The sequence below is a fragment of the Puma concolor genome, chromosome D1 (assembly GCF_028749965.1).
Source record: "Puma concolor isolate L17-30 chromosome D1, mPumCon1.1.hap2, whole genome shotgun sequence".
In the NCBI taxonomy this organism is placed as follows: domain Eukaryota; kingdom Metazoa; phylum Chordata; class Mammalia; order Carnivora; family Felidae; genus Puma; species Puma concolor.
In genome coordinates this window covers 109,814,847-109,840,694 of record NC_141676.1, presented here as the reverse complement: position 1 = coordinate 109,840,694, position 25,848 = coordinate 109,814,847, and the positions used below count along the sequence as shown (strand labels likewise).

At 39.7% G+C, this 25,848-nt stretch overlaps 2 protein-coding genes across 4 annotated transcripts in view; both read right to left on the bottom strand.

Moving 5' to 3' along the window:
* Window positions 1-2,778, bottom strand: part of CD1H11orf65 (chromosome D1 C11orf65 homolog) — a 73,845-nt gene extending 71,067 nt beyond the window's left edge. For both annotated transcript variants that reach the window (XM_086679193.1, XM_086679198.1), the window contains exon 1: window positions 2,663-2,778. The gene's annotated coding sequence lies outside the window, so the exon portion shown is untranslated. The remainder of the gene's footprint in view (window positions 1-2,662) is intronic.
* Window positions 320-25,848, bottom strand: part of POGLUT3 (protein O-glucosyltransferase 3) — a 28,768-nt gene continuing 3,239 nt past the window's right edge. The window contains exons 2-9 of one of the 2 annotated variants that reach the window (XM_086679190.1): window positions 16,513-16,710; window positions 13,383-13,669; window positions 9,731-9,947; window positions 8,055-8,251; window positions 6,053-6,247; window positions 4,620-4,724; window positions 2,663-2,784; window positions 320-1,898 (exon numbers count right to left, since the gene is read on the bottom strand). In XM_086679190.1, coding sequence (XP_086535316.1) covers window positions 1,865-1,898; window positions 2,663-2,784; window positions 4,620-4,724; window positions 6,053-6,247; window positions 8,055-8,251; window positions 9,731-9,947; window positions 13,383-13,669; window positions 16,513-16,710 — 1,355 coding nt within the window. In that variant the 3' untranslated portion in view covers window positions 320-1,864. Of the gene's footprint in view, window positions 2,785-4,619; window positions 4,725-6,052; window positions 6,248-8,054; window positions 8,252-9,730; window positions 9,948-13,382; window positions 13,670-16,512; window positions 16,711-25,848 lie in introns of both variants that reach the window. The other variant, XM_086679191.1, reaches the window with a different exon arrangement.

The following is a 25,848-nucleotide window of genomic DNA, read 5'->3' as shown; positions in this document are numbered from 1 at the left end:
TCACTCATAAAGACACAATAAAATTATAATTAGACCAACCCAGTTGCAGAAATACCAGGGCTATAGGTTGTTACAATCTTTTATTTTTTTTTTAATATTTACTTATTTTTGAGAGAGGGAGAGGGAAAGAGAGAAGGGGTGAGGGGAAGAGAGAGAGGGAGACACAGAATCTGAAACAGGCTCCAGGCTCCCAGCTGTCAGCACAGAGCCCAAGGCAGGGCTCTGATAACTCTTGACCTGAGCCTAAGTCGTCGCTTAACTGACTGAGCCACCCAGGCGCCCCACTTTCTTCAAAACAAAAGTTGTCTTTTTCAAAATATTATTTAGAAAATTTATTTTATTTAAAAGTGTATAAAATATGTCCCATGATACAAAATTCTAGACATAGTAGACTTAAAAACAGCATAATGGAAAATATAAATATCCATTTTCTTATAAAAAATCTTTTGTGCACTTACAGTCTTTTCCTAGGTTTACATTTTTCTTTATTTTATAGTCTAATTCATACTTGCGGTAAAAACAAATATCATAGGTATATAGCAAAAAGTAAAAATTCCCTTCTCTCCGTCCCTTCAGATATTGGTAAATAAAATCTTTCCAAACTTTCAACCATACAAACATATTTTTGTTTTTTACATTCATGGTTTCACATTATACATGCTGTTCTGTAACTTACTTTTTCCACTGAATACTGTAATGGAAATCTTTCATGATAGTATGTTTAGAGATACTTCATTCTTTTTAATGGTTGTATTATATTCCTTTATATATCATTATCTATTTGGCCAGTTCCTTCATGAAAGCTATTCAAGGTGTTTCCAACATTTTACTAATAAAAACAGTGCTGCAACAAATACCCTGGCAGCTTATTTAGACAAATGCACTTACTATATTTACTTGCACATCCTTACAGTCCTCTTCTTTGAAATATCAGATTTTTTAAATGAAAGTTGAAGTATTAAAAATGATAATGGATTACGTGGGTAATGTGTGAATTCGAAGGGAAAAATCATGGTTTTAGTAAAACTACTTTATTAGGTTATGTTCATGTCAACAAACCAGAAAACCATTTAAGCTAACTTTGAGGGCTCCACTTAATTTCTTAAATACATCCTCTCTGTTCCATGCTCAGAGGCTGCCTGATGTATCTCAGTTCACTTTTCACTCTCAGTCTTGTTTGGCAGCTGGTGATAGATATTTAAAAAATTTAAGATGTTTTGAACAAAATGCCATCAGCCACAAGGAAGGAGCAGGGGTTGGTGGGCAGGGAGGTATGAGGGAGGGCAAATTTTCTTTCCATAATCTCGGCCTTGACAAACCCCAAACTCCGGGTACAATATATACAGGACATGGATTCATTAGGTTATGGTCCCAGTACAGCTTGCCCTGTGACCGTGTACTTGGGAACAACTGGTGGGTATTGGTTTTCCTTGGATACTTGGCTTTGGTTACACTGCTCTTAAATATGGTTTTGCTTTTGTCTAGTTACACAATTCTGTGTTCTTATTGACCTTCAGAAAAAGATATGACTACTTTAAAGTGGTTACATTACAGTGCTTTCCAGATTAAGTAAATATTTCAATGAGAGGAGTCAATATTTTTAGATTGGGAGGGTAGATAGCTCTTGCTTTGGGGAAGTGCTCATTAGTGACATGACCAATGACTCCTGGATGGGTGGTTTTACAAGGAGTGTGTAACGAAGTTCTGGGCGTTAAGTCGTAAGTCTTGACCCCGTCCAAAAAAGGCGAAGGAAATTTCAAAGTTTTTCTCTGAGCAGTGCAAAACCACTGCAACAGCAAGGATGCATTCAGGATGTTTGCCTTTCTTGTCAGCATATTAGTGAATTCCCAAAATACCAGGCTTATTACTGTTGCTTCTGGCAGATGTTTTCAAGTATCCTTTTATAGATTAAAAAAAAAGTGGTAAGGATCCCCACCTGACTATCGTTATCTTCCCTCTATTCAATAGATAGATAATGAATGGTTCCCATAGGATGTTCTCATGTACTTTAATAACCGTGTTGTCCTTGCTGGGTGTCCCACCCAGGTAGATTGGAAATTACCAGCTTACGACACAATTTCTCCTTAATTTTGTCCCAGGCTTCGGTAAAACTTAGCTAAAAAGATCCAAGTGAGCTTTAAGACAATACTGCCTCCCTAGTCTCCAAGCTACCTTTAATAAGGGAACCATCCGCTCCTTCCTTAACTGTTCTTATCAGACCTTCCAGGAGGAGGCTTGCCATTACTGAATGCCAAAAGCAGCCTGCAGGAGAAGAAATTACGCAATGAGACGGAAGGACCCTGCACAAGCATTTCTTCTTCATAACTGGAAGAGGAGGAGGGAAAGTGAACAAGGGGCAGGAACACACCAAGAAATATGGCGCCAACAGTTTCCTAGAGAGTGATATTTGGGCAAGCCTATCTACTATGACCCGCAAGTTTTCTTTTTAAAAAAACAAACTGATGCCGATGATAGCGGTTTTTACACAAAAGAAAATAACACTTAAAGACACATGTAATGCTGGCTCTCCTTCTGCTCTATCCATGCACGTTAAGTCTCCTGAACTGCGCTCGACACAGGGTGGCCTCTACCTGAATGATCTGAATGCTTGCAGGCAACTCCTCGGCCACACACGCAGGGCTGTGAATGTGAGCTGACTTACAGCTCTTCTCTGGAAGGTCTTTCCCGGTGGCACTGACACACGGACGTGTCATCATCAGGCTGAGCAACAAGTTCCATTCCGTCGCGTATTTCCGGTTTGCTGGACTGGCGCTCCGCATATTCCTGGAATGTGCGTGTAAAGGCAACTCAAAGATTAGTCCCCACGTCATCCCACTGGATCCTCCCTCCCTACCCCACTCACGCCATCCTTCCTAGTGGCTGCGTATCTTTAGAAAAAATTTCTTTCTTTTAACGTTTATTCATTTTTGAGAGACAGAGCATAAGCGAGGGAGGGGCAGAGGGGCAGGGAGACACAGAATTTGAAGCCGGCTCCAGGCTCCGAGCTGCCAGCACAGAGCCCCAGGAGGGGCTCAAACTCAAGAACTGTGAGATCATGACCGGAGCTGAAGTCCGACGCTTAACCGACTGAGCCACCCAGGCGCCCTAGTGCTGTGTATCTTGAGACTACAACCAAACGTCTGGTTTATTCCAGTCCCAACTTCAGTTGTTACGGGTACTAAGTGCAATATTTCATAATCTAACAAGGAACCCCAATCTATAATTTTCTGTGGACGTAGGAAGCCTCCACAAAAGGAGGTCAAGCCAGGCATCCCCATTTGAAATAACAGCACCTCTTGGCATTTACCCTCCACTGATGAATGAATAATTAAATGTGTTGAACACTCAATAAAGATGATATGTATCTCAAAATAAAGTTGGCGGTCCCACACACCCTTCCCTTTAGGCTCATAGCCACATATGTTTTGGCTACAGACCTGCGTGGTGTCCTCCTACTTGGCCACTGACTGAAATATTCCCATAAATTAGACTTCCAGTTCAGTGGTTCCATATACGTTGAGCTGGACATTCCTGGTGGGGGGCCCAACCCCCAAAAATACTGACACGAGTACAGGAACCAACTTAATAATTTAGGGTGAAAAACCCCTACTATTCAAGTTACAGGTAGACCAACAGAGGGTGCACAACTCATTTAAGGGAAAGGCTACTTTTAGTAAATAGTGTAATTTATCATTTTAATTTTTCGACGAGAGAACAATATCCCCCAGCATCTGAAGAAATGTACTTTTCTTCTGCCCACAGAAAAATAAGTTTAGGTTAAAAACAGAAGTATTATTTCTCTTTTTTTTTTCTTCCTGGTGAGATTTTACTGTGTAAAAACACAAGATAGTTACTCAAAGAACCAATCCTTGCATTTCCGTATTTTAGGCCTAAGGTGTTAGAACCATTAGAAATATATTTCATTTTGGGGTGCCGGGCTGGCTCAGTCGGTTACAGGTCTAACTTTGGCTCAGTTCATGATCTCACGGTTTGTGGGTTCGAGCTCACGTTGGGCTCTGTGCTGACAGCTCAGAGCCTGCTTTCAATTCTGTGTCTCCCTCTCCCACTGGCACTCTCTCTCTTTCTCCAAAAATAAATAAAACATTAAAAAAAAAATTTAATAAATGTATTTCACTTGTTTGTTTTTTACAGCAAGCTAAATATTGGCTTGCCATCCTATCCCGTGATACCAAAAGCATGAATCTTAAGTAGTAAGAACAAAGAGGCAGACACGTTGAGCAGAAAGAGATGTCCATGATCTCCAGTCCAACCCCCTTACTTTCTAGAGGAGGAAAGATATCCTCTGAGGTTCAGAAAATACCTAAACTAGGAATTCCACAAGGCACTTAATAAAAGCACTGCCAAGGTAGGGGGAGCTTTTCATCTATATTTGGAAGGGCTCGGTGCACCGTTTTTCAAAATACCGAGTTGGGATAAAAATACAGGGGCCACAAAAAGACTTAGCACTGATCCTGTCTTTCTGCGGGCTGGTGCTCGGCTTGGCCAGAGTTCCGTGGACTGACTCTCAGAACCCTATGAAGAAGTGAGGCACCCAGGCCCAGCATGGGGTCTGAGGATGCTCCCCCCCACTCCCGGCAGGACGGTCCGAGGGCACTCACCCGGAATACTCTGTAATAGTAGCAGTAAAGCCGGTGTGGCTGCAGCAGGTCCCTGGCGCTCAGCTGCCCTTCTTTTGCAATCTTCTTGGCTTCTTCATCATTTTCCTGAAAGGTTTAAAAAAACAACAACACGATAAATGAAAAGTACTCCTGTGACCACCCACCCTCCCAAAGAAGGCTACTGGTGAGTGTGAAGCAGGGCCGATGTCGGGTTAAATGTGAACAGCATGGAAGACCCGGAACAGGATGAAAACAGCCTCAGAACGAGGCTCTGAAAAATAGACAAGGTACTTTGCTAGACATCTGTTACACAGCAATGGTCACACGTGTTTGGACCCCGTTCCACTGGCTCAGAAGCTCCCCCCACCCCCTCCCGCCCCATACCTTCACCCAACATGCAGCTTCTCTTGTGTCTCCTGGCTCCCCAGGACATTTAGGGCTCATCCTCTGTTCCCCCATCCTAGCCTCTCTGCTTGGTATTAAAACGCAAACTGGAGTAGAATGAATCACTTTTTATGTTCTAACATCTCTTAAGAGCCCCATTTTAGTTTGCAGTCAGAGCCCCAAAGTTGTTACCAAGCAGTACCTGTGAAAGTCTATCTTACTGCTGTAATAGAAAATTCGGTGATTGGTACCCGCAGGCTGTTCCTTCATTACCAGGAACACTCAGCATTCCTAATTATACTTTTGGAAAATAGCTAATATTCTACTCTGCTGCCCACAGGAAAAGCCACTGGTAAGCAATCCTTACTTTTTATTAAAGGTCACAAAAATGATTCTGCCTCGGGCACCCACTTATTTGCATACCCAAACACTGCTTCTCAGAAACTTAGAAATAGAACAAAATCTTATAACGAAAGGGTAAATTTCTAGAGGTTCATAATAAGACAGAACAGCTTTTTAATACTTTTTCTTTAAAAAATATGAAAACAAATCATATTTTATGGAAAACTTGTAATTCTTGGGATGTTGTATAGCATGCATCGATTGTGCCTTTTTCCTAACTGGGAACAAGAAAAGAGCATCGTAATTGCCTTTAATGTCTTCTTGTGCATAAAGCACTCTAACCCTGGGATTTTCAATCAGCGATTTGCATTCAGTGTGTTTTTGCTTGATTAGTGTGTGTATGCATGAATAGTGATTCCTTCAGAAAAATCTATATTCTATATAACACTGTTATATTCTATATAATATATACATTCCATATAACATTGGACTTCCAACTCTTCTAAAAATCCTCAAAAATGTTGATAAAGGGTATTAAAATGACCTCAATGTTGATTCTTTAGCTATTTCAAGGGAACAAAAGCTCCAGAAAATAACATTTCTCTGACTAAATTATGTCAAGGTAAATTGCATCATGATGGAACTCATGTAAATAACATTGGTAAGTGTGTGATGACCTCAAGAAATTAAAACTCCAGAAAGCGTACCTTGGCCCACTTAATTTTCTCTAGTAAATCACTAAGATTTCTTTTAATTGGGACATAATGTTTCCAAGGCTTTAGTGCCATATAGAAATGTTCATAGTATGTTGAGTCCTGCTTCAGAACCAGACTGTCACCCAGCATGAGGTACGGATATCTATACGCAGCCACAGTCCCATCCACATTCACTTGATACTTGTACTAAAAGATTAAAACAAACATAAACAAAGAAGAAATTTAACAGCCATTTGCTTCACTTCTGATTGTCATCAACACCATAATACTAAATATAAAGCAGTTATTTTCCATGTTCCAATTTCACTGTTTAAAAGTTATACACTTCATTTTGTAATTCACATTTTCTCTTTGTGTTAAAATCATAAGCAGCCTTTAGCACATCGATTTTAGGAAATACAATGCAATGGGGTGTCTGGGTGGCTCAGTCGGTTAAGCATCCAACTCTTGATCTGGCTCAGGTCATGATCTCACAGTTCGTGAGTTCGAGCCCCCCATCGGGCTCTGCACTGATAGCACAGAGCCTGCTTAGGATTCTCTCTTTCCTTCTCTCTGCCCCTCTCCCACTCGCTCTTTTTCTCTCAAAAAAAAAAAAATCTTAAAAAAAAAGAAATATAACGTATTTAAGGATAAGATAATCAATAGTTTTAGGAAATAATTTAGGAAATAGGAGTACCTTTTTCAACTCTATGTAATGGGGATTCAGATTTCTGTGACCAGGGAGGAAAATGTTTCAAAAGTTCTATGTTTGGGGTGCCTGGGTGGCTTACTCGGTTAAGCATCAGATTTCAGCTCAGGTCATGATCTCATGGCTCATGAGATCGAGCCCCAGGTCAGGCTCTGGGCTGACAGCTCAGAACCTGGAGGCTGCTTCTGATTCTGTGTCTCCCTCTCTCCCACTTGCACCCTGTCTCTCTCAAAAATAAATAAACATTAGAAAAAAATTTTTTTTATTTTCTAGGTTTATTAAAACTGACTTCTGGTAACAATTTACACTTTCATGTATACCTAATTTCCCTTGTTCCTTATACCTACATAAGTATGAAAAAGGAAAGTGTTACCTCCAGAAAGCTCAATTTTAGAGTTGAGCACATAGAAATGTGGAGAAGTTCATAGACTAGTGTGATGGCTTGCGACACAATAGGTACTCGGTTTACATATTTGCTGGATTAATAAGGCTTGGTTTACATTTCAAAATCACTTTTCATAGGAATTAAACCTCACTTGATCATAATAATGTGAAGCACATATTATGATAACCTCTCTTCCCCTCCATCCTTTTTTTTTTTTTTTACAAATGAGAAAACTGTTGTTCAGATAAATTTATAAACCTCTATTCTTTGAGTTCAAATCCAATGTTTTTTTCATTCTATCACACCGATATGAACAGGATGTACTCACAGATTTGGTAATTAATTTTTTCTTAAGTAATTGGTACCAAAGAGTTTTCTAGCCAGTCAGATTCTATCATACTGTTCACATCTCTATCCTTTGGGCCTCATGACAGTGCTCTGAAGGAGCAAGGCAGGCATCTTGCATGTTTAGGGGAGCTAAGAGATGAAGGTCCCACAGTTAATGGCAGAGGCAGGACGCGTACCATAGTTCCATACTTATTTGGAGTTTATACTCTTTCTGTTTACAAAAGGCATTTAAGATCACTTTATGTAAAAGGTATTTATAGTCCCAGCTTATAAAATAAGTCTAAACAAGAAAAAAAACAGATAAATAAATGCACCCAAAACCCCAGGTTAATCCTCGTACTATAGTATTAAATATAGTCCTGGCCATTGGGTAGACAGAACCAACAAAAACAAAAATACCAAAAAGGAGACCACAATGAATGCTCTAATTCCCTATTCTTGGAAGGGAGAAAGTAAGAAAGTATGGGTGTGCCAGCTCAAAAGACTGGAGAAATCTGCCCACCCAGTGATTTGGTAGACTTTTAATGCAAGTTTATCACTTCATATTCATACAGGAAGACATAAACGCATACCTTAAAGAAATCAAAGAAACCTATCAATTTAGCTTTTCCAAGCTCCTTTTCTTTCTCTTGGAAAAAGAAATATCCTGTAATTCCTGCATCTAGGAGCTCTGGGTTTTCCTTGGACATCTGTACCAACTGGAGTCTCTCTTCTCGGCTATCTCTACCTCTGAAGAAAGCTTTTTCTGTTTTATTGATCCAGGAAGGCCCTAGAGGTTTGAAGCCATAAAAAAATATGATTATGAGTTTGACATTTATAAAAATGGTAAGCATAATCATCTTTAATATACCATTGTCATTTAAGATGTTAAAGCTCTTTTATCATCAACTCATCTTCTAAAGTAAGGTGCTGTTTCCAAAAAATAGGGGATTGAGTACCTTCCTGAGATACTTTCCAGTTTAGACTTTCAAAAACAGCCCTTTTATCTGCTGTATCACATAAAAGAATTCTCTCATTTCTCCTATTTGTCTACCTGTGAGAGCTCACTCAAATGCTAGAGTGTCTGTTGTATGACTTTAGGAGTTATCCAAAATAACGCTGGATCAAGTTCAAAGCAAAAAACATTCAGCGACTTGGCCACTCACCCAGGCATTAGCTTCTTCCATCCTTTGTGCTTCACAATAAAAAATGAGCTAGGCTTTTGTTCTTAGACTGGGTGACCAGAACAAACTATATAACTAGGTAACACCCACATCTTTAATCCTTAGGTTGCTCAGATTTTTGAGCACATCACCTTTGAATACAGGGAGGATTGTCTAATATGCTCTGAAATTAAAAAAATATATATATAACTCAACTATATGCATGTGTGTAAATATGTACGTGTGGGGGGGGGGTTTCTTTCCCGAGAGGGAAATATTCTAGAAGAATTAACTAAATCTGTTTCTATGATTCTAACGAGAGGTCATTAGTTAACACCTACACCTGTTACTCTTCTAAGGGATAAATTGTAAAACATAGAAACTGGAGAGGGTCACTCTCTTTAATATTTTAGTACACTTCTCAAGAATTCACTGTTACCAAATAAAAAGTCAGTTTTGAACCCATGTTATCTTCAGGTAGTTTGCAAAGAGTCTTCAGTCGCATCTGCCAAATAAGTCCACCAAATCACAATAATGGGAACAGAGTTTATAAAGACAGGCAGGGTTAGGCAAGGTTTATTCTACTCAGGGAGTCTGGTTTAATAAAAAGTTGTGTTGGGCCATAAAATGTAAGGCCATCAAATGGGAGTGGGGGAGGGGTAGAAAGAATTCAGGTTTTAAAGGATCAAGTAAGGCAGAAGGAAGAAATGAGAAAATTCCTCACTACATGATGGAGGGAGTAATATCCAAATAACACTGTTATAACAATTCTCTTACATCCACACATATAATTTTATATTTTTCAAAATGCTTTCTGGCTCCATCCAGCAATATAAAGGCACTGGAGTCAGAATTAAGTGACGATTTTACCAAATATATATTTTCAAATGGTATTTACAAAGGACCAACTCAAAGGAGACCCAGTTACGGCAGGTCTGGATTTTACTAGTCCAACCCATACATCTAAGTTTTGGATTAGAGGAACCTACACTGCCCTTTTTTCTTGGTTAGAAAAGAAGAATGATGGTTATTTAAATATATACCTTTATTCTCTCTGGTTGAACACTCCCTTTTACCTCTGTCTTCGAGAACAAACTTTTATTTACCTGTATTTCCCTGAATAGAGAGGAGATCATTTGTGACACCCCTCATTGCTTCCAGTGTGGAGTGGGAGATGTCATATGTTGGAAGGATAATGTCTCGTGAATCCAGGGAGCCACACCACGAAATGATAGGCAAAGGGCCAGGGCTTTCATTGACTTTTCGATGCTCCAGAGGCCAATCTCCAAGATTAATATAAAATTCTATATCGGGGAGAAGGACCTAAATAAACAAAAGATGAAACATCAGTTCTGCAAAGACCTCAGTTTTGGGTACTAAATGCTTCTGTTCTTTGGCTTTTTAAAATATGTCTGGCAAAAGTGAACATTTGGAAACAGTAGAGGCGAGAAAATTGCCTGTCAGTCATCAGCGGTACCAGAAAATCAAGGGTGAGGATGGTAGATGGCAAATTCATGTAACCAGGAGTAAGCTCCTTCTGTCCAGAGATGGTGTTTCAAATCGCTTAGTATCAGGGCACCAGGCTGGCTCAGTCGGTGGAGCGCGTGACTCTTGATCTTGGGGTCGTGAGGTTGAGCCCCATGTTGGGCATAGAGATTACTTAATAAAAATATAGATAAATCATCAAAATTGCTTACTGTGCTAGCAGTGGACATGGTATAGAACAGTACAAATAAAGGGCTTCAAGAACTCTTTCTGCCAGCTGCCTACTAAAAAATTGACAAGGTTAGACCCAAGCCCTTGTTTTCCTTGAGTATCAAACCTCCATGTCACGTCTACCTTTGCTTCCGGAATCTGCCACTCCGTGGCCATCTCCGCGGTCAATGCCTTGGTTTAGGCTCTTCCCATCTCTTGCCTAGATTGGTGCAGTAGCTTCCTCACTAGGTGTTCTGCTTGAGGCTCTCCCCACTCTGATTAGCTCTCACTTTGCTGCCTAAATGTCTAAAACCCAAATTCATGTTACTAGAAGCTTAAGAGAACCTTAAGCCTACAGGACAAGGTGTAAACTGTCTGGCTAGAAGGCAAGGCCTGTTATCTCGTTCCAGCTAAGCTATAAGCCTCACCTTCCACCCGAGAAGGTGCCGGTCAACTTCGGGCTGCTCTCTGAAAACGCCAGCCACTCTCCTATGCAATTCCCTTCCCACTTGGAATATTCTTCTCCTCCTTATTCACTTGGTGGTCTCCTTTCTCATCCTTCAAACTCAGACCTGATGTTACCTCCTCTATGACTCCCCCTCCTCAGACATTTTCACCCTGGGCACCTACTTTCCTTACAAGCTACCATGATGAAGTACAATTTGTTTATATCCATACACCACTCCAACTTCCAAATAACAAAACAAGTCCCACCAGAGCAGGCTGCTCGAAGTCCAGAGATGAGTCTCATTTGTCTTGGATTTCTTCCCAGCCACTGGGCAAAGAACCCAGAACAAGAGGGAAGGGCCAGGGATGGGACTACTCAACCTCATGCTTCCCCACTATTGTTTATAAACTCATTAATAAACTCCACACCTAAATAAATAAATAAATAATAATAAAATAAACCAAAAAAACCTAAACCAAACAAAAACACACAAAACACAAAACAACAACAACAACAACAAACTCCATACCAGAAGTTCTCACTATAGAACGGGGTTTCTTCATCTCAGCAGTATTGACATTTTGGTCTGGGTAGTTGTTTGCTATAGGCAGTTCTGTGCATTGTAAGATCTTGACTGGTATCCATGGTCTCCACCCACTAGATGTTAGTCGCAACCCCCAAGTTGTGGCAACCGAAACTGTCTCGAGACTTTGCCAAATGTCCTCTAAGGGGCAAATTAATCACTAGGAAAAACCACTGCTCTAGGGGCAGCAACATGAGTACAAGGTAGGACACAGGGCAGGGTGGACTGGTGGGCGGTAGGCCAGGAAGAAAGGACCACCTTTGTGATCAGGTACCTGCGATGCGCTCATACCGTGGGCGAGTGCGGAGCGGGGAGGAGGCTGCTATTTAAAATAAGAAGTGACTGGGGCGCCTGGGTGGCTCAGTCGGTTAACCATCTGACTTCGGCTCAGGTCATGATCTCACGGTCCGTGAGTTCAAGCCCCACGTCGGGCTCTGTGCTGACAGCTCAGAGACTGGAGCCTGCTTCAGACTCTGTATCTCCCTCTCTCTCTGGCCCTACCCCGTTCATGCTCTCTGTCTCAAAAATAAATAAACATTAAAAAAATAAGATAAAATAAGAAGTGACTGCAGCCACACATTCAGCACACTTGGGAAAGTGTGTAACTTGTATCACCCAAGTTGGCTTTTGGTTTAGACAACCACCTTGACAATCTTGAGTGGGAAAGGTAGAAAAACTCTCATCCTCACCCTTCGCTCTGCATGGTCAGGAAGGAGGAGGAACAAAAGGCAATTTGAACTGCTCTGCTTGAGAGTTTTGCAGGTGTGGAAAGAAGGGTCGAGTAGAGGGGAGTGGGGGTGGGGGAGGAGTTGAGAAGTCTTCTGAAAGATAGAGGCCCAAGCATATTCTACTAAGAAGCCAAGACCTGAACATCAACGACAGCCAGTGAGAAATTCCTGGAGGCAAGGATGACTGAGTCTGATTAATATAGGCATGTCTATTTTTATTTCTTTGTTTGTTTGTTTGTTTGTTTGAAGTTTACTTACTTATTTTGAAAGAGAGAGTGAGCATGAGTGGGAGAGGGGCAGAGACAGGGAGATAGAGAATCCCAAGCAGGCTCTGCACTGTCAGTGCTGAGTCCGACACAGGGCTTGAACTCACCAACCACGAGATCATGACCTGAGCCGAAACCAAGAGTCTCTTAACCAACTGGGCCACCAGGTGCCCCCAGGGATGTCTATTTTTAAATGTTAGCATTTTTGTTTGGTTGGCTTTTACTACACAATGGTACAAAATAACCTCTCTGTTACTAGAACCATCAACAAAACATGCCATGCATACTATCTTTTCGAGATGGTTAGGATAAAACAAGGAAAAGTGGTCTAAGTTCAAGTCATTTTGAGGTAATAAGAAACAAAAGAGCTGCAGAAAGTGAAATCTGAATGGAGGGAGAACTACAAGAAGTGACCTTGGGGCTAAAAATGTTTGGGAGTCCACGAAAGCGTTGGGAGTTTTATGCAGGGCCTACTTACCTGGGATGGGGGCTCAAGCCATTTAATTTAAATATTAAAGGAAAGAAAGATCCATAAAAGGGGAGAACTGATGAACACTCAGGTGGTGGGCATCTCGCTACACATTTGCAAGGCCAGAAGCCATTTCTATCCTTTGCCACTGTTATTCCAGGCATCGCAATGTTACAACTACATAATTAAACTACAGTTGACCCTTGAACAATGCAGGGGTTAGAGGTGCCAATCCCCACACAACCTAAATTCTGTGTATAAGATTAGACTCCCCCAACACTTAACAACCAATAGCCTACTGTTAACTGGAAGTCTTACCGATGACATAGCTATTGATTAACACATACTTTGTATGTTATATTATATACTGTGTTCTTCCAATAAAGTAAGCTAAAGAAAATAAACTGCCATTAGGAAAGTCATAAGGAGGAGAAAATACACTTAGAGTACTGTACTGTATTTATTTAAAAAAAAATCCATGTATAAGTGGACCCACGCAGTTCAAACCCATGTTGTTTAAGGGTCAACTATACATTGTTTTTAGAACCAATGAGTTCATGCTCTCATACCTTTCTTGCCAGTGACAGCAAAATCTCATCTGAGAACATTTTGAAGTCTGTGTATTTCCCTAAAGATCTCCGGTAGATGTGGTTGTTGAGAATCGTGTAATGGACAATGGCACCCCTTTCATCCCCAAACCTTTTCGGAACTTCATTTAACATCTGCTGGAGATTGATGCTGGGGAAAGAAGCGAAATCTTTTGCAATCTGTGGTTCCTTGGTTGGACAAGACAGAGTTTTTTGCCAGGCCTGAGGATCCTCTTCTGGACACTCACAGTACTCATGGTACACTGGTCCTAGGGAAGGCAAAACATGTGTAATGCCATGCTCCATTAACAAGCACCACAACACAGGGAGTTGTTTCTGCCCCTGATATGAGCGTGGGATGATTTCTTGGTGAATTCTAAGATTATCCAGATGGGGATAATCTGCCCTAAACAAATCAGTGGTGAAAGCAGTTATGTCAGAGTCCCATGCTTCCATTTTCCATCCCCGTCTTGTACGCCTCTAGACGACCTACAGAGCATATGCTCTCTCCCCATATCACCCACTCTCAGCCAACTAGCTGCTGAATTCAGTTCTAGTGCGTTATAAGTGCCTGGAGAACATAAAACAACACCTTTTAGGAAAGAAAAAGAGGCATATTACTTTTGAGGCATTATTATATAGTAGGGGTGGTGACTTTTTAAAAGACAAGATGGAGAATCTCTAAATCTCTGAATCTCTAAAATCATTTCTGTCAACACATCTCAGAGAAGAAATATGCAACCCAGGGGTTTCTGGCAGTGTAATTTTCTTCTTTGTTTTCTTTTTTAAAGTTTATTTATTTATCTTGAAAGAGAGAGATGGAGCACAAGCAGTGGAGCGGCAGAGAGAGAGGGAATCCCAAGTAGGCTCTGCACTATTCATTTAGAGCGAGACGCAGGGCTCAAACTCACAAACCACGAGATCATAATGTGAGCCAAAATCCAGAGTCAGATGCTTAACCAACTGACCCATGCAGGTACCCCCCCCACCGGCAGTGTAATTTTTAAAAAAGAATTTAAATTTTATACCCAGCCATAAGTATAAAACTTCTCTGAGGATTCATTTTAAAAGAACTTTATACAAATTTTATATTTTACTTCAAAATATATTTATATTTAACTTAACATAAAAACTTCGAACAAACGACTGTGTTTCTTGACTATTTCTACTTCTGACCAAGGTGAGTAATATGGATTTACCACTGAAACTATCAAGAAACAGGCAAAATACATGAAACAGTTTTTTAAGCCACCAGACATGAGGCAGTAAAGGACACTGAGTCTGAGAAATAGGAAGCAGATGAGGTATACCCTACAATTCCTAAGGTTACTGCTGAAGGGAGATTCTAGGTTATGGAAACAGGGGGAGAAATATAGGTTGAGCCCAGCAATCTCACTGAGTTGAGGGGACAGAGCAGAGTGTCCAGGGAGAACAAGGCAGCTAGAATTTATAGGGCATAGTCTATGAAAGGGGAGAACTATGCAGAAAGAAAACTCCAGAGATCTGCAAAAGGTTCCCCCTCAAGTATTTAGGGTTTCTGAAGTGTGTACATAAGTGAGGAAAGGATCCAAGGCAGGGAAAGAATGAGTCAGAATGATTAGAGGCAACAGTAGGACCCACTGGTCATAGAGGGTTGGAAATAGTGTCTGTTCACACAAGGCAGACTGGAAAGCATCCTTATTTCTGAGGCTTGGGTAGACCAGGCAGAGAGATATTACCTGAGTGCTGGGGGAAAAAAACCATAGCCAAATGTGGCTCTGGTCTCACCTAACAAATTGTAAAAGCAAAATTTGAAAAATTCAAACTATTTCCAAATAACTTAACTGCATTCTAGAAAAAAGCTCAAGAAGATGAGGAAGTGCCAAGAGATGAAAAACAGACTGGATATAATTAATGACAAATTGGACATTGCAGAAGAAAAGATTAGTGAACTTAATGACATAGCAATAGAAAGTAGACACAATGAGGGACGTCTGGGTGGCTCAGTCAGTTAACCATCCGACTTTGGCTCAGGTCATGATCTCCTGGTTTGTGAGTTCAAGCCCCACATCGGGCTCTGTGCTGACAGCTCAGAGTCTGGAGCCTGCTTCAGATTCTGTGTCTCCCTCTCTCTCTGCCCCTCCTCCGCTCACACTCAGTCTCTTTCTCTCTCAAAAATAAATAAACATTAAAAAAATTAAAAAAAAAAGAAAGTAGACAAAATGAAATGGAGAAAAAAAAAGAATTTTAAAAATGAAAGGGGCATCAGTGTGTTCTGGGATAATTTCAAGTCTGATATAGGGGTAACTAATTCTTGGTGGAATTCTGGAGTAGAACAGAAAAAGTATTGAAGAAATCATTGCCAAAACTTTTCTGGATTTAGTGAAATCTATAATCCCAAAGATCTAAGATGCTCCACAAACCCAAGCACAAGAAACATGAAGAAAACTACACCAAAGCACATAATAATCAAATTGTTTAAGAGCCATGAGAGAGAAAACCTTCAGCAGGATGGAGGGACAGAGACAGATGTCAGCAGATTTACTGTTGGAAACAATGCAAGCAAGAAGACAGTGGAACAACATCTTTAAAGTATTAAAAGGAAGAAAAAAACCTGTTAAACTATTCTATATTTAACAAAGATGTCTCTCAAAAATGAAGGCAAAATATAGACTTTTTCAGACACACAAAAGCTGGAAGAACTCATCACCAACATTCTCACACTAAAAGAAACGTTAACAGGAATCCTTTAGCCGAAGGCAAATGGTACTAGATGGAAATACAGATATGCCAAAGAATTAAGAGTGTCGGAAATGTTAACTACCTCGATACATACACAAGATTTTGTTGCTTATCATTTAAATTTCTTTACCTAGTTTTCCATCCCTCAAAATTCCAAGTTAAACTGAGCTCCAGGAGGGGCTCCTGGCCAGCTTAGAGCATGCAACTCTTGGTCTTGGAGTCGTGAGTTCAAGCCCCCCATTAGACATGGAATTACTTAAAATGAGCTCCAGGAGGTATGCATACAATGTTTACTCTGTTGTACATGACTTCAAGGTCATCATAACCCATTTTGAAACGCATGGGGTCTACACATATAAGGCTGGCTCTGCACTGTATAATAATCACTTACCTTTCAAAATATAGGGAGACTGAGCCACATGTTCATCACCATAAAGGACCTCTATCTTCAGCCCTTCACTGACAGTTTCATACATCCTATATCGCACCAAAAATGTCCCGTCATTCCTGTCCAAAGGTTTGGGGACGTGAATCCGGACTAACTCTTTAGGTGAAAGAGATTTGATTACTACCTTGAATAGTGTTTGACCTGAAAGAAAAAAATATATATACGTAACGCTACCATTTCATGGTTATTTTGTCTTATCAATTATTGGATAGGTGTCTCTACACTGAAGTTACTTTTTTCTATACCATCAATTGTAAACAAAAGTTTTAGTGTGGAAGGTCCTTGAGACCAGGAACAATGTCTGGGTTATGCCTGGAAACCAAGTATCTAAGTCAACATTTTGTGTGGGTTTAAAACAGTTCAGTTTATGGATTTAAAAATCCATAAACTCCTAGAATGACAGGGCTCTATCACGATCCAACTTTCTCCTGGTAAAATATACACCAGCTTTCTTGTAAACCACGTTCATACCGGATAACCCTCATTTCTGAGGGAATTTCCCATTTGTTAACCCCAATTTCTAGCTAGACTTCTAAGTTTATTTCCCTAAATAGAGATTATAGCTAGTTAGTAGGCTGTGCACAAATATCACTCACACACTTAACACACACACACACACACACACACACAATTTTCACACACATTTGTAAATGCTGGAGTTTACTTCTCTAAGCTTTTTTCCTCAAGGTTGAAATGAAAGTTATCCTAGGATGATCTAACATCCTTTTCAACTCCAAAATTCTGTGGGTTTTCTATTCCAGAGCAAATAACAGCTGCTTAGTAAACCTTCCCTTCTCTTTTTGTAGTATACTGACTGATTTAGACTTTGAAACAATACTGTTGTGATTAATATCACCGTGATCCAGGGATAAACACTGCAGTATCTTTCTTCAGAGAGTCTGCAGATCAGGGCAGATCTGATCCCCAGGAGCTTTGAGAATAAAGATCAGTTAATGTCCTCACCACAGTTAATCACTATATCAAAGGCAAATGTGTGAAAAAAAAAAAAAAAAAAAAGGGGGTGAATCCTCTGAAATTCACAGCCCTGGAAAAAAATAGTGGTGACCAAAGCAGTCTTTGGTCCCACATCTATCATAGTATGACATTAAGTATATTTAATATATGTATTTTTGAAATTACTTAGTGAACCTAAATCTAGTTTCTTAGTTTCTAAATCTAGTGAGTGAAGTTTCTAGTTTCTCTTGATCTTCAAGGGTTTTACTTTTTCCTGTGGGTCAGGAGAGGTGTCCCTCAGTCTCTTCAGTTTGTAATAGTAATGTAGTATCTGACATCTTGCTATTAAATTTTACTATTTTATTTTAGCATTGAAATGAGTGTGATAAAATTATGAAAGCAATCTGATAAAATAAATGAACTATAACCAACATAGGGAATGTTGTAAAAAAAAGGAAAGAATTTAGTGTGAAATTATTTAAAATGTTAGCCATTTACCTGAAATGCTTAAATGAAGCATATTAGTTATTGCTTTCATGTTATTTCTCACTTGGTTTTATTTTTATTTTTTTAAATGACTTTTTTAAAATGTTGATTTATTTTTGAGAGAGAGAGAGAGAAAGAGGCAGAGACAGAGACAGAGCGTGAGCACAGAAGGGGGCAGACAGAGAGGGAAAGAGAGAATCTGAAGCAGGCTCCAGGCTATCAGCACAGAGCCCAATGTGGGGCTCAAACTCATGAACTGTGAGATCATGACCTGAGCTAAAAGTCAGATGCTCAACCAACTAAACCACTCAGGTGCCCCTCTCACTTGGTTTCAGAAAGACAATACAGTGTGGCAAACTGAAAATCAGGCAGGCAGAGCCTGGGAACTAGGAGGTAATTTCCATTATATTCTCCCCAAATAGGAAACAGAAAAGCTTTGTCTCTTGATCAAAGAGTCCTGTTCTCCACAAATTTATGATTTTAAATAAACAAAACAGATATAAGAGAAACATATTAGTGACTGTGTGATCTTTTTGGAAAAAATAGATTTACAGAAAAAAACAGCTCCAAAGTGCTTCCTTATTTTTAAATTCAAAGAATTGGACTAGATATTGTCTTGTCTCTTCCAACTATAAAATTTGTCTCTGAAATAGCATTTAAACATTCCATTTCAAGATATATGTATAAAAATAAAATGTAGCCATTTTTAATATTTTAATGTTCAGCTATGTTTATAGTAATCTTACATGCCTGTGTCATTGTTGGCATGACATTAATGCTGGAATCAACACAATTTAACAATGGCCAGGACTGAAATAGAAATAAGCAATTTTAACCTCATAAAAGAGAAAATGAGGGGCGCCTGGGTGGCTCAGTCAGTTAGGCATCTGACTTTGGATCAGGTCATGATCTCACGGTTCACAAGTTTCAAGCCCCACATCAGGCTCTCTGCTGTCAGCACAGATCCTCTGTCCCCTTCCGTCTCTGCCCCTCCCCAGCTTGTGCTCCCTCTCTCTCTCAAAAGTTAATAAACATTAAAGACAGAGAGAGAGAGAGAGAGAGAGAGAGAGAGAGAGAATTAGAAGAGGGCACTTTGAAATTGCTTCAATGGAAGGAAGGTGAATTCTCATTGGCCCCAGGCACCAACATACTGAACAGACTTCAAGCCGAGCTTGAATTTTCCTACTTCACAAGTTCAGACTTTAAGAGAGTGAGTTAAATGAGGCTGCAGGGTCCATGGACACCAAAGGAGGTTCACAGGATCAAAGCCTTGTATCACTGGAATCAGAGCTTCTGAAGGCTTTTGGTTTGGAAAGGAATAAATACTTTTTTTTAATCACTTACTTAGCATTTATTATGTGCCAGTGCCCGAGCTGGAGATTTTCATTTGCATTTTCTACGTTCTTTATTTCCTACAAGAATTTGTAAGGTGGGTATTGTCAGCCTCATTTTACAGATCAGGAAACCAAGACTCCGAGAGGATAAGTAACCTGACCAACGTCACCTATGTTAGGTAGGAGAGCCAGCTTGAATCCTTCTTCTTTCCAAGCCCCTCCTGAATCCACCTGGTCACGCTATGTAAGGTTAGCATATTGGTCTGCAGAATTCAGACTTGGAGGAATAACCTCCAGAGCTCCTGGTACAATGGAGTCACCGCCTCCCGTTTTGTTTAGGAAGATTATGAAGGCTCGACAGCTCGAACGAGGGTCAACCCCGTGTGGCCAAGGGAACAGAGTGCCAGAAGGCCAAGCTGTTTTGCCTTGAGGCTAAGCGTAATCTTCCAAAAATGTCTGGTTGTCTGCTGACCACGGATGCTCTCCAGGAACTTGCTGAAAACTGATGCATGACAATCATCTCACGGGAGATTTGATTAGACGGAAAGAGCATGCATGGATGTGTACCTTGGCTCTGACGCTTAATGGCTGTGGGGCCACAGGCAAAACATTTTAGCCTCACTGAGCCTCAGTTTCTTACGTGTAAAGCGGAGAGAACAGTACCTATCCTTCTTATCTCACAAGATGATTAAGGAGAACAAATTAAACATGACACAGTTTAAAACACTAAAGTGCTACCCAAGTAGGAGGTAAGATTATTTTCTGAATATACTATTACTGGTGAAGGTAAAGGAGGACTGAGGAGAAAGTGAGTATTTGTATCCACCATCTTGGGATATTCCAACCACCCTGCCTCCACCCTTTCCTTTCTTTTCTCTACAGTATTTACTGAGCATCTCTGCCAGGCATTATATCAGATGCTGGGAATGTAACAATGTTAACAGGTTTTGCCTACGTTCGGAACAGAAGGAAATACTCAATTTAAGTCAGAAGGGAGTAAAAATACACATGAGAGATAGGTCCTTTCCCCTTATCCAAGGTCACAGACCCTCTAATTTCTCTCTTTGGATTCCAGTTTGAAATCCTTTGCTTAGAACATTCAAGATCACGTTTGTTATCTAGGTACCTGGAGATACACAGCATAATAACAATATTCAGACAAATATGACTGTTAAATGGGAGTAATAATTATTAAGGGAATCTTGGTAAGTCATGTAAGAAGGTCTAAATCTTGAGAGGAAAACTGCCTCAAGGTGACTACGTGGCTCAGTTGGTTGAGCACTCTTTCTTTTAAAAGCATTTTATTGCCATCCTTATTCACATATTTTTTTTAATTTGAATTTTAGTTTACCTTACAATATTGGTTTCAAGAGTAGAATCAGTGATTTATCACTTACATACAACAGTGAGAGCTCATCATGACAAGTGCCCTCCTTAGTACCCATCACTCATCTAGCCCATCCCCCAACTGCCTCCCTCCATCAACCCTCAGTTTATTCTCTGTCATTAAGAGTCTCTTGTGATTTGTTACCCTCTCTTTTCTCCTGCCCCAACCCTGTATGTTCATCTGTTTTGTTTCTTAAATTCCACATATGAGTGATATCACATGGTATTTGTCTTTCTCTGATTAACTTTTTTTGCTTAGCATAATATATTCTAGTTCCATCCACATCATTGCAAAAGGCAAAATTCATTCTTTCTGATGGCTGAGTAATATTCCATTGTGCGCGCATGCGTGTGTGTGTGTGTATAATACCACACTTTCTTTATCCATTCACTAGTCGATGGACATTTGGGCTCTCTCCATAGTTTGACTATTGTTGATAATGCTACTATAAACACTGGTGTTCATGTACCCCTCTGAATCTGTATTTTTGTATTCTTTGGGTAAATGCCTAATACTGCAATTGCTGGATCGTAGGGTAGTTCTTTTTTCAGTTTTTTGAGGAACCTCCATACTGTTCTCCAGAGTGGCTGCACAAGTTTGCATTCCCACCAAGAGGGTTCCCATTTTTCTGTATCCTCACCAATACCTGTTGTTTCTTGTGTTAATTTTAGCCATTCTGAAAGGTGTGAGATGATACAAATCACATTGTGATTTGTGTTTCCCTGATGATGAGTGATGTCGGACATCTTTTCATGTGTCTGTTGGACATCTGGATGTCTTCTCTGGAAAAGCATCCATATATTCTGCCCATTTCTTCACTGGATTATTGGAGGGGGGGGTGTTGAGTTTGCTAATTTCTTTCTAGATTTTGTATACTAACCTTTATCAGATATGTCATTGGCAAATATCTTCTTCCATTCTGTAGGTTGCCTTTTAGTTTTGTTGATGATTTCCTTTATTGTGCTTTTTATCATGAAAGTCCCAATAATTCATTTTTGCTTTTGTTTCCCTTAGCTCTGGTGACTTGTCTAGTAAGACTGTTATGGCCAAGGTCAAAGAAGTTGCTGCTTCTGTTCTCCTCTAGAATTCTGATGGGTTTTTTTTTTTGTCTCACATTTAGGTCTTTTATCCATTTTGAATTTATTTTTGTGTTGGTGTAAGAAAGTGCTCCAGTTGCATTCTTCTGCATGTCACTGTCCACTTTTCCCAGCACCATTTGTTGAGAGACTTTTTTCTATTAGATATTCTTTCTTGCTTTGTTGAAGGTTAGTTGTGGGTCCATTTCTGGGTTTTCTATTTTGTTACATTGACCTTTGTGCCAGTACCATACTGTCTGGATGACTACAGCTTTGTAATATAGCTTGAAATCTGGAATTGTGATGCCTCAAGTTTTGTTTTTCTTTTTCAGGAGTTTTTTGGTTATTCAGGGTCTTTTGTGGTTCCATACAAAATTTAGGATTGTTTGTTCTAGCTCTGTGAAAAAATGCTTATGGTAGTTTGATAGGGATTGCATTAAATGTGTAGATTGCTTTGGATAGTATAGACACTTTAACAATGTTTGTTCTTCCAATCCATGACCATGGAGTGCTTTTTTATCTTTGTGTCCTCTTCAGTTTCTTTCATAAAGTGATCTATAGTTTTCACAGTATAGATCTTTCACTTCTTTAGTTAGGCTTATCCCTAGGTTATCTTATCGTTTTTGGTGAAATTGAAAATGGGACTGATTCCTTGATTTCTTTCTCTGCTGCTTCATTATTGGTGTATAGCAACACAAGAGATTTCTACATGTTGGTTTTTCTAAATATATATTTTTAATGTTTATTCATTTAAAAAAATGTTTTTACATTTATTTATTTTTGAGAGACAGAGAGAGATAGAGCACAAGTCGGGGAGGGGCAGAGAGAATGAGACCCAGAATCTGAAGCAGGCTCCAGGCTCCAAGCTGTCAGCAGAGAGCCCGACGCGGGGCTCGAACCCACAAACTGTGAGATCATGACCTGAGGCGAAGTTGGATGTCTAACTGAGTCAGTTGCATCCTTCTGCATATTGATTTTATATCCTGTGACTTTGCTTAGTTCATGTATTAGTTCTAGAAATTTTCTGATGGAGTCTTTTGGGTTTTCTACAGAGGGTCATGCCATCTGCAAATAGTGAATGTTTGACTTCTTTCTTGCCTAATTGGATGACTTTATTTCTTTTTCTTGTTTGATTGCTAAGGCTAAGACTTCCAGTACTATGTTAAATAGTAGTGACAAGAGTAGACATCCTTGTCTTGTTCCTGACTATAGGGAAAGGCTCTCAGTTTTTCCCCATTGAGGATGATATTAGCTGGTCTTTGTATATGGCCTTTATGATGTTGACATATGTTTCACCTGTCCCTAATTTGTTGAGGGTTTTTATCAAGGATGGATGCTGTATTTTGTCACATGTTTTTTCTGTATCTATTGACAAGATCATATGGTTCCTATCATTTCTTTTATTAATGTGGTGTGTCATGTTAATTTATTTATGAATATTTAACCAGACCTGCAGCCCAGGAATAAATCCCACTTGATCATGGTGAATAATTCTTTTAATGTACTGTTGAATTAGATTTGCTAATATCTTCTTGAGAATTTTTGCATTCATGTTCATCATGGATATTTGCCTGTAACTCTCCCTTTTAGTGGGGTCGTTGGCCTTGGAATCAAGGTAATGCTGGCTTCGTAGAATGAGTTTGGAAGTTTTCCTTCTATTTCTATTTTTTGGAATAGCTTAAGAAGAATAGGTATTAACTCTTCTTTAAATCTGGTAGAATTCCCTTGGGAAGCCATCCGGCCCAGGACTCTTGTTTGTTGGGAGATTTTTGATTACTGATTCCATTTTTTTTGCTGATTAGGGGTCAGTTCAAATTCTCTATTTCTTCCTGTTCCCATTTTGGTAGTTTGAGTTTCTAGGAATTTTCCCATTTCTTCCATATTTCCCAGTTTGTTGGCATATAATTTTTCATAGTATTCTCTAGTAATCGTTTGTCTTTCTGTGGTGTTGTTTTTGATCTCTTCTCTTTCATTTGTGACTTTATCTATTTGGGTCCTTTCCTTTTTCTTTTTGATAAGTCTGCCTAGGGGGTTATCAATTTTTTTAATTCTTTTTTTTATTTTACATTTTTTAGAAGTTTATTTATTTTGAAAGAGAGAGAGAGACAGAATGAGCAGTGGAGGGGCAGAGAGAGAATCCCAATCAAGCTGTGCACTGTCAGTGCAGAGCCCAATGTGGGGCTTGAACTCACTAACTATGAGATAATGACCTGAGCCAAAATCAAGAGTTGGATGCTTAACTGAGCCACCTCTTTTTTTTTTTTTTTTTTTATGTTTATTTTTTAATGGGGAGAGGCAGAGAGCGAGAGGGAGACACAGAATCTGAAACAGGCTCCAGTCTCTGAGCTGTCAGCACAAAGCCCAACGTGGGGCTGGAACTTGGGAATGGCAAAATCATGACCTGAGCCAAAGTCTGACTCTTACCTGACCTAACTGACTGAGTTACCCAGGTGCCCCAATTTTGTTAATTTTTTCAAATAACCAAGACCTTAGTTTCACTGATGTGTTCTAATTTGTTTTTTTGCTTGTTTCTATATCATTTATTGTTGCTCTGATCTTTGTTATTACCCTTCTTCTGCTGGCTTTAGGCTTTATTTGCTGTTCCTTTTCCAGCTCTTTTAGGTTTAAGGTTAGGTTGTATATTTGGGACATTTCTTGCTTCTTGAGATAGGCCTGGATTGCAATACTCCCTCTTAGGACTGCCTTTGCTTCATCCCAAAGATTTTGGACTGTTGTGTTTATATTTTCATTTTCTTCCATGTATTTTTTAATTTCTTCTTTGATTTCCTGGTTAACCCATTCATTCTTTAGTAGGATGTTCTTTAATCTCCATGTATTTGAGGGCTTTCCAAATTTTTTCTCGTGGTTTTACAGTGTTGTGAAAAATACACATGATATGATACCGATTTTTTTGTACCCGTTGAGGGCTGATTTGTGACCCAGTATGTAATCTCTTCTGGAGAATGTTCCATGTGCACTCGAGAAGAATGTGTATTCTGCTGCTTTTGGATGAAATGTTCTGAATATATCTGTTAAGTCCATCTGGTCCAGTGTGTCATTTAAAGCCATTGTTTCCTTGTTGATTTTCTGCTTAGATGATCGGTCCATTGCTCTAAGTGGAGTATTAAAGTCCCCTACAATTATGGTATTATTATCTATAAATTTGTTTATGTTTGGGATTGATTTATATATTTGGTTTCTTCCAAGTTGGGGGCATATATTTTTACAACTGTTGGATCTTGACAGATAAACCCTTTATAATATAATGCCCTTTTCATCTCTTTGTTACAGCCTTTGTTTTAAAATCTAGTTTGTCTTGGGGCGCCTGGGTGGCGCAGTCAGTTAAGCGTCTGACTTCAGCCAGGTCATGATCTCGCGGTCCGTGAGTTCGAGCCCCGCGTCAGGCTCTGGGCTGATGGCTTGGAGCCTGGAGCCTGTTTCCGATTCTGTGTCTCCCTCTCTCTCTGCCCCTCCCCCGTTCATGCTCTGTCTCTCTCTGTCCCAAAAATAAATAAACGTTGAAAAAAAAAATTTTTTTTTAAATAAAAATAAAAATAAAAATAAAATCTAGTTTGTCTAATTATGGCTACTCCGGCTTTCTTCTGACATTCACTGGCATGACTCTTGATTTCAACTCAGCTCATGATCCCAGGGTCATGGGACTGAGCCCCACATCAGGCTCCGCAATGAGTGTGGAGCTGCTTAAGGTACTCTCTCTCTCTGTCTCTCCCCCACCCCCCCGCCCCTCTCCCATGCTTATGCTCTCTCTAAAATAAAACTGAAAAACATTTTTTAATTGCTTCTTTTTCATTAAGTTCCTGGAGAAGGGAAAATTTCGGGATTTGCAAGTGAATAATGGTGGTAGAGATGTAAAAAACTGGTTGGGTGAGCTTCTCAGAACTACAGGACAGCCATTTAATAGAAGCTAAAAATCAAGTGGCATGATAGGAAATAGGGAGAATCGAAGGGTACGAAATTGAGGGTGTCTGAAAAGACTTGGTGAAATCTTTTGGTTTTTATGAATTGTTCCTGGTTATGAAAA